The 10,000-nt window shown below is 35.6% G+C and overlaps 1 protein-coding gene across 1 annotated transcript in view; it reads left to right on the forward strand.

Moving 5' to 3' along the window:
- The window catches only part of LOC135531141 (voltage-dependent L-type calcium channel subunit alpha-1C-like), a 73,653-nt gene that overhangs the window by 34,350 nt on the left and 29,303 nt on the right, over positions 1-10,000 (forward strand). Inside the window, exons 17-18 of the mRNA XM_064959255.1 lie at positions 257-367; positions 6,998-7,081. Of these exons, the coding sequence (XP_064815327.1) occupies positions 257-367; positions 6,998-7,081 (195 nt within the window). The remainder of the gene's footprint in view (positions 1-256; positions 368-6,997; positions 7,082-10,000) is intronic.

The raw sequence follows: 10,000 nt of genomic DNA on the forward strand, positions 1-10,000 counted from the left end.
TCACCACGTGATTACATAGAATAGCCTGAGGTGGGTGTGTTCACCACGTGATTACATAGAATAGCCTGAGGTGGGTGTGTTCACCACGTGATTACATAGAATAGCCTGAGGTGGGCGTGTTCACCATGTGATTACATAGAATAGCCTGAGGTGGGCGTGTTCACCACGTGATTACATAGAATAGCCTGAGGTGGGCGTGTTCACCACGTGATTACATAGAAATGCAGATCGGAGATTAAGTGTCTGTGTGTTGCAGCATCACGGCCAGACCCACTCCTTCAACGATGCTATGAACATCCTCAACATGCTCTTCACCGGCCTCTTCACTGTGGAGATGATCCTTAAACTCATCGCCTTCAAACCACGGGTATGTCATCTATGTCTCTCCATCTCTCTCTTTCCACGTGATTACATAGAATAGCCTGAGGTCTTCTCCTCTCTCTAGAATCCATCTCTCTTTAGAATAGCCTGAGGTCTCTTTCCACCTCTCTCCACCACGGCTCTCCACCCCTTCACCGCTCCCTCCTCTCTCTCTTCCCCTTCTCTCTCACTCCTTTCCCCCTCTCTCTCTTCCCCTCTCTCCTCTCCCTCCCTCCCTCTCTCCCTCTCTCCCTTCTCCCTCTCTCTTCCCCTTCCTCTCTCTTCCTCTCCTCCCTCTCCCCCTTTCTCCTCTCTTCCTCTCTCCCTCCCTCCCTCCCCCTCTCCCTCTCTCTCTTCACCTCTCACTTCCCTCTCTCCCTCCCTCCCTCTCTCCCTCTCTCTTCCCTCTCACTTCCCCTCTCCCTCCCTCCCTCTCCTCTCTCTTCACCTCTCACTTCCCCTCTCTCCCTCCTCTCTCTCTCTTCACCTCTCACTTCCCTCTCCTCTCCTCTCCCTCCCCTCTCTTCCCTCTCTCTCTCCTCTCCCCCTCTCTCCTCTCTCTCTTCACCTCTCACTTCCCCTCTCTCCTCTCCCTCCTTCTCTTCTCTCTTCCCTCTCTCTCTCTATCTCCCTCTCTCTCTCCCCTCTCTCCTCTCCTCTCCCTCTCTCCCTCCTCCCTCCCTCCCCTCTCTCTCCCTATCTCCCTCTCTCTCTCCCTCTCTCCTTCTCTCTTCACCTCTCACTTCCCCTCTCTCCTCTCCCTCCCTCTCTCCCTCTCTCCCTATCTCCCTCTCTCTCTCCCTATCTCCCTCTCTCTCTCCCTCTCTCCTTCTCTCTTCACCTCTCTTTCCCACTCTCTCCCCTCTCAGGAGTCTATCGCTCCAAAACACTTCTCTCTGTCCCAGAGAGGATTCTTATCATTACTAAATTAGTCTTAGCCTATCAGTGGAAATCAGTATCACCTGTATTTTGGATATGAATGTAATCAAGTTAATCAAGTCTGTCATTACATAATTATATGTTATCAGTTGGCCTATAAACAATGCCTTTTATGATCTGATTTCCACTTTAATTAAAAAGAATCTAAAAGATTAGAAAACAAAAGATGCATTAATGATTTGGTTCAGTGTCTGATGTTGTGTAGGTTTTTATTTTTTGTTTTACATGTTGCTCGGTAACCTGGTGAGTTTATTAGTCCAATCAAAATGCCACCTACTGCTTCAGCTGTCCGCTTACGTTGTTGAAACAACAACAGATGGGTTCTTCTGTAGAACAGATACAATGACTGCATCCCAAACAGCATCCTATTCCCTATATAGTGCACTACTTTAGACCAGAGCCCTATTCCCTATATAGTACACTACTTTAGACCAGAGCCCTATTCCCTATATAGCTCACTACTTTATACCAGAGCCCTATAAGCCCTGGTGGAAAAGTAGTGCACTTTAAAGGGGATAGCATGCCATTTGGAACACTGACAGAGTAAATACATGGATGGACAGAACAAACCGCCCTCTCATCAGGTTACTAAGCAACGCCTTCATGTTTATTATAGATTGCCCAGCTGACTGCTGTGAAGCTACAGTGAGATCTCTGATGCTGCTCACTGTGGTGCTGATCTCTTTGCGTGTCTATGAGGAGATCGTTTTATTCCTGCTTTCTATGATAAACTGGGATAAACCATTGATGCAAATCACTCTTGGTCATAAAGGAGACTAAAGGTCTTTTAATTGTCAGTCATCAAAAACCTAGTTTCTCATATAATTAATCTCACATTGTGGAGGTTTTGTGTTCTTATCTTGGCAGGGTAGAAGTACATGGAAATAGGTTGTTTAAGTGGCGCTGCAGTCTAAGACACTGCATCTCAGTGCAAGAGGCTTCACTACAGTGGTTCAAATCCAGGCTGTATCACATCCGGCCGTGATTGGGAGTCCCAATCGGCGCACAATTGGCCCAGCGTCGTCCGGATTTGGCCGGGCTAGGCCATCATTGTTAATAAGAATTTGTTCTTAACTGACTTGCCTGGTTAAATAAATGTTAATATATATATATACTGTATATAGATAATAAACTGAGTCCTAATTGGTTAGCCTTGGTGAGCCCTGATTGGTTAGCCTTGGTGAGTCCTGATTGGTTAGCCTTGGTGAGTTCTGATTGGTTAGCCTTGGTGAGTTCTGATTGGTTAGCCTTGGCGAGTTCTGATTGGTTAGCCTTGGCGAGTTCTGATTGGTTAGCCTTGGTGAGTTCTGATTGGTTAGCCTTGGCGAGTTCTGATTGGTTAGCCTTGTTCTGAAAACCCTGAACGTGTCCTATCTATGGACACGCCCCACCTCTCTGAAAGACACCCAGAGAACGCTGCATCGTGTGGTTGTGTCACTTTCTAACTCGTGTTACTCACCTTCTCTTTCAACAGACAGGAACGTCATCATATTAATCAGTACCCTTTTTCTCGAGGTGCAGAGGACACATTTAGCCTCGTCCTGTTCTAACCAGCTCTCTCATCAGCTGCTGTGTACAACACCGACACTGGCTCATAACACACATCCCTTCATTGCAGTCGGGTCAAAGAGAAACATACTGTAGGGGTTTTACCACTGTGTCTTTCTGATTTCTGTATATTGTATGATTGTAAACTACTTTTTTTTTAGGAAAGTGTTAGATTTTTGGTATTATTGCTGGTGTTTTGAAGAGTTCTGTCATCTGGATTCATCTGGATTCCTCTCTCACTGTGCTAGACCCTCCAACTCTCCCAGGTCACATCTAGCAACATGCATCTCTCCCCTCAGTGTGTTCAGTCTCACCATGCTAGACCCTCCAACTCTCCCAGGTCACATCTAGCAACATGCATCTCTCCCCTCAGTGTGTTCAGTCCCTCCATGCTAGACCCTCCAACCCTCGTTCCCAGTTAAATCATGCTCCCAGTGACTGTTCAGTCCCTCCATGCTAGATCCCGTGTTCCAAATAATCCCAACATCCCTGCAACATGCATCTAATCCCTCAGTGTGTTCAGTCTCACCATGCTAGACCCTCCAACTCTCCCAGGTCACATCTAGCAACATGCATCTCTCCCTAAGTGTGTTCAGTCCCTCCCCATTCATCCCACTAAGGATAATAATAACTGCATTAACCCTAGTGTTAAACCACAGTTAAATGAGGTTACCTATTCCTCTGCCACTGACCCACTGACTGCTTCAGTGGGGACGGTCTACTGGTTAAAACATCATACCGTGTTAGAATATAATAATCCCTAGTGATAATAATATATAATCCCTAGTGTTAACAATAATATAATCCCTATATAATAATATATAATCCCTTAGTGATAATAATAATGATATAATAATAATATATAATCCCTAGTGATAATAATAATAATAACCTAGTGTTGATATATAATAATAATAATACATAATAATCATTAGTGTTAATAATAATATAACAATAATAATAATATATAATCCCTAGTGATAATAATAACAATAATAACAATAATAATAATATATAATCATAATAGTGTTAATAATATATAATAATATATAATAATAATAATATATAATCCCTAGTGTTAATAATAATATATAATGTCTAGTGTTAATAATAATATATAATCCCTAGTGATAATAATTAATAAAATATATAATCCATTGTGATATAAAATATAATCCCTAGTGTTAATAATAATATATAATCCCTAGTGTTAATAATAATATATAATACATAGTGTTAATAATAATATATAATCCCTAGTGTAAATAATAATATATAATCCCTAGTGTTAATAATAATATATAATCCCTAGTGTTAATAATAATATAATATAAAAATATATAATCCCTAGTGATAATAATAATATAATATAATAATATATAATGCCTAGTGATAATAATAATATATAATACCTAGTGTTAATAATAATATATAATCCCTAGTGTTAATAATAATATATAATCCCTAGTGTTAATAATAATATATAATCCCTAGTGTTAATAATAATAATAATATATAATCCCTAGTGTATAATCCCTAGTGTTATTAATAATATATAATCCCTAGTGTTAATAATAATAATAATAATATATAATCCCTTGGTGTTAATAATAATATAATAATCATTAGTGTGATAATAATATAATATAATATATAGTGTTATAATAATATATAATCCCTAGTGATAATAATAATATAATATATCCCTAGTGTTAATAATAATAATAATATAATAATAATATAATAATATATAATCCCTAGTGTTAATAATAATATAATCATTAGTGTAAATAATTAATAATATATAATAATAATATATAATAATCCCTAGTGATAATAATAATATATAATCCCTAGTGATAATAATAATATAATATATAATCCCTAGTTGATAATAATAATAATAATATATATAATCCCTAGTGATAATAATTAATAATAATAATAATATAATATAATTAGTTGATAATAAAATAATATATAATCCCTAGTGATAATAATAATAATATATAATCCCTAGTGTTGATAATAATAATATAATAATATATAATCCCTAGTGTTATAATAATATAATATATAATCCCTAGTGATAATAATATAATAATATATATAATAATAATATATAATCCTAGTGTAATAATTATATAATATATAATCCCTAGTGTGATAATAATAATAATATATAATAATATATAATCCCTAGTGTAATATTAATAATATATAATCCCTAGTGTTAATAATAATATATAATGCCTAGTGGTAATAATAATATAATATATAATCCCTAGTGTTAATAATAATATATAATGCCTAGTGATAATAATAATATAATATAATAATATATGATCACTAGTGTAAATAATAATATAATATATAATGCCTAGTGTTAATAACAATATTATAATAATATATCATCCCTCATTTTAATAATTATAATAATATATTATAATAATAATAATATAATATATAATCCTTGGTGTTAATAATGATTATAATATATAATCCCTAGTGTTGATAATAATATAATATAATAATATAGATGTTAATAATAATATATAATACCTAGTGATAATAATAATATAATATATAACCCCTAGTGTTATTAATAATATATAGTCCCTAGTGTTGATAATAATATAATAATATATAATAGTGTTATAATATATCCCTAGTGTTAATAATAATATAATATATAATCCCTAGTGATAATAATATATATATAATATATCCCTAGTGTTATTAATAATATATAATAATAATAATATAATATATAATCCCTAGTGTTGATAATAATATATAATAATAATATATAATCCCTAGTGTTGATAATAATATAATATATAATCCCTAGAGTTGATAATAATATAATATAATAATATATAATCCCTAGTGTTAATAATAATATGTAATGCCTAGTGATAATAATAATATAATATATAATCCCTAGTGTTGATAATAATATAATATAATAATATATCATCCCTAGAGTTAATAATAATATAATATATATCCCTGTTGATAATAATATAATATAATAATATATAATCCCTAGTGATAATATATAATCCCTATATAATAATAATATATAATACCTAGTGATAATAATAATATAATAATATATAATCTCTAGTGTTAATAATAATATAATATAATAATATATAATCCCTAGTGATAATAATAATATAATATAATAATATATAATCCCTATTGTTGATAATAATATAATAATATATAATGCCTAGTGATAATAATATAATAATATATAATGCCTAGTGATAATAATAATATAATATATAATGCCTAGTTGTTAATAATATAATATAATAATATATAATCCCTATAATAATAATAATATATAATGCCTAGTGTAATAATAATAATATAAAATATAATGCTGAGTGTTAATAATAATATAATATATAATGCCTAGTGTTAATAATAATATAATATATAATCCCTAGTGTTAATAATAATATAAAATATAATGCTGGGTGTTAATAATAATAATAATAATAAAATCCCTAGTGTTAATAATAATGTAATAATAATATATTGGATAAATCAATCTTGCTCTATCACTCTGCTACGCTTCTGTACATAGAACACCACCCTTCATTATGACCTCATTTCCTTTTCACACAGAAGGAAGTAAAAGAGACAGAAAAAAATAATATCTTGTTTAATAAGCAATAATCTTCTGGCTTGATATAGAATCACATGAATATATTTGACTGAATAGTGCTTACCTTTAACATGCCATGTTATCAACCCCTGTAAGCTTTTATTCTGCGCCCTGTTTACAGAAAGATGAGCTTCGGTAGTAGTAGGTGACACGCTAACAAGTTGTGGCGTTGACTGAACTGTACTGTAGGCTGCAGCAAGCAGCAGAACGTGACATGAACATTCACTTTTAATATGCACAATAATACATTCACAATAATATGTCATCATTTAATACCAGTGATGCATTTTGTTGCTCTATTGGCTTTAAAGATCTAAGAAGATAGTTTTAGAAGAGATGAGCCACCCCCAAACACATTGTTGGAAGAGTTTAAGGGCTGAAAAGGAAGGCTTTTCCCTATAATAATGCCTGTCTAACTTGCCTCTCTTACCCCCCTCCTCCTCTTGCACCTCCGCCCATCCTGTGTAGGGTTACTTTAGTGATCCTTGGAATGTTTTTGACTTCCTCATCGTAATTGGCAGCATAATAGACGTCATTCTGAGTGAGATCAACGTAAGTACATCGCCACCCCTCTCTCTCCACTCGCTCTGTCCCTCTCTCTCTCTCTCTCTTTTCTTTTCTCTTTCCTTCTCTTTCTTTGTGACAATCTTGTCTTCTATAGCACCATTCTCTGGTGTGGTTTCTTTCCCCAAAGTCCACCCCCTCCCTTCCTCTCCCCTCTTCCTTCCTCCATCATTCATTTCAAGATGGCCGCTCTCATTCAGGGTTTCCCAGGCATCACGTGATGAAAAAAAGGTGCTTCCTCGTTCTTCACAGTACACAGAACAACAGTTGAGCGTTCTAGAGTACCGAAAGAGTTCTAGAGTACTGAAAGAGTTCAAGAGTACTGAAGGAGTTCTAGAGTACTGAAGGAGTTCTAGAGTACTGAAAGAGTTCTAGAGTACTGAAAGAGTTCTAGAGTACTGAAAGAGTTCTAGAGTACTGAAAGGGTTCTATTCGTTAGGCCTCAGAAGAGAGACCTTGTCTCTAAAGCGAGACTGTGACATGTCCTAGGGTTTTCACTTTGACTAACAAGACACACTAACTAACCAAAGAAACTCAACTATTCTTTTATTTAAATGGATTGTTTTGGTTGTGATTTTGTTATTGTTGTTGTTTATTGATGTTGTTTTCCCACATGGACAAGCATGACTGGTCGCCGCTTCTCCTCTCGATCATCTTGGATTTCGCTCCTTTTATTTCCTCCCGTTTTCAAACTTCAACTGTCATTTAATTTTCAACCAATGTCCTTCCTCCCTCTCTACCTTCCGCTAATCCCAGAAGTTCATATATAACTGTTTTCTCTCTTATCTTTCCCTCTCTCCTTTTGTTGCTTCTTTTCTTTCCATTTTCGTTTGTTTGTTTGTTTGTTTGTTTGTTTGTTTGTTTGTTTGTTTGTTTCTTCCACCCAACGCAGCATTATTTTGTTGATGCATGGAACACATTTGATGCCTTAATAGTTGTGGGTAGCGTTGTTGACATAGCGATCACTGAGGTTAACGTAAGTAGACCACCTTTCAGTCTGCCTGCCTCTCACTCTCACCTCTGAGCATCAATACAATGTAGACTATTGCATTGTCTCAGCACTTGTTTTGGCTTTGTTTTTTGTACATTTCTTTCAATGTATATTATCATCACAATTGGGGACATGTGAAGTCCCCAAGGCATGAATGACACTGTATAGCATGATTGGAAAAAAGGGTGATATATTCAGGCCTGAAGAAATGTAATTGTAAACTATGTGTATACATAAAGCCTTTAGCTTGTATGCAAAACTATGCATGTAGACGTGCATTTATTCATGAATATTTATTGTTGAGTGATGTCACCTTTCATGAGAAATTCTTGGCCTTGTTCATAATGTAAACAAAAGGTGACCAGAATATAAACAGAAATGTATCTCCTATATAAAAGACATTTAGTCTCTATTGAGGGGCTCCCGAGTGGCCCAGCAGTCTAAGGCACTGCATCTCAGTGCAAGAGGTGTCACTACAGTCCCTGGTTCGTATCCAGGCTGAATCACATCTGGTCGTGATTGTCCCATAGGGTGGTGCTCAATTGGCCCAGCGTTGTTTGAGTTTGACCAGAGTAGGCAGTCATTGTAAAAGAGAATTTGTTCTTAACTGACTTGCCTAATTAAATTTAAAACATGCATTTTGTCCCTGGTGAATCTAGATATCTATTTTGAGACATCCCATGATGAGACATGAGAACCATTGAATGAGTATTTACACTCTTAAAGGTAAATGTGAAAATGTTGCTTCTTCATATTCATCGTCTCCAGCACCACCCCAACATCAAATAGTGTGTTTCTATGATAAGTAGTAAAAAAAAAAAAAAAACGATAGAGGAAGATAGGTGTTTCCAATGACCTCATCAACCAATTAGTAATGCCTCCTTATAATTGGTTAAAATCACATGATGCACACCGATGATGTCATTGGAAACATTTATCTTCCTCTTATCTCTTTTTTACTATGAAACGTAGAAACGCACCGTTTTCACCAATGTTGATGTTGGGGTGGTGCTGGAGAGGATGAATATGAAGTTGAAAAATGTTAAACATTTCCTTTAACACCAAGCTCACAGGTGAATCCTACAGTAACTCTTTTATACCTGAGTCTATTGCACTTAAATGGACCTCGTAGCTTATTTGGTCGATTGCTCAATCCTATAGCAGCTCGATACAGTCTGTGACTGTGTCAGATGACGGGTCGGATCCCCATAGTTGATGTGGGCTTATCTGTCTATTGTATCTGCCGGTCGGTTCATGAACCTTATCTGTCTATTGTATCTGCCGGTCGGTTCATGAACCTTATCTGTCTATTGTATCTGCCGGTCGGTTCATGAACCTTATCTGTCTATTGTATCTGCCGGTCGGTTCATGAACCTTATCTGTCTATTGTATCTGCCGGTCGGTTCATGAACCTGTCATCTCTCTGGGACAGCATAGTGGAACAGCCTGCTTTCCTTTCACCATGAAAGACACTTCACCCTCTCCTCTAGTTTAGACGACGACAACACATGGCTTCAGATCACTAACAAAGGCATGTTTCTGAGAACAGAAAACGACTTAAAACGCTACATTGAGTGCGCTGATTATATTAGTTATATGCTGTGTGTGTTGTTATTGTTGCGTTGTAATTGTGTAGTACTAGCGCTTTGTGTTTGTCTATACACAATAAGTCCTTCTAGAATTTCGTTGAGACTAAATCCAACTATTTCCTTACAGTACCAACTTGTATCTATTAGTTCTGCTCGTGTCCTACGGTTGGGTTGAATAGTTAACTCTTTGAGAAGCAGCGATAGTGTTCGGCTGCCCTGTGGATGACAAGTGTGGTTTTCTTCTCTTTGAAAGTGAAGCTATCTGACCACGAGAGGTTTGACCAAAGGTCTTTATGAATGACCAGTACTTGACCCGTATCTGTCTGC

This window comes from Oncorhynchus masou, unplaced genomic scaffold (genome assembly GCF_036934945.1).
Source record: "Oncorhynchus masou masou isolate Uvic2021 unplaced genomic scaffold, UVic_Omas_1.1 unplaced_scaffold_1527, whole genome shotgun sequence".
Classification (NCBI taxonomy): Eukaryota; Metazoa; Chordata; class Actinopteri; order Salmoniformes; family Salmonidae; genus Oncorhynchus; species Oncorhynchus masou.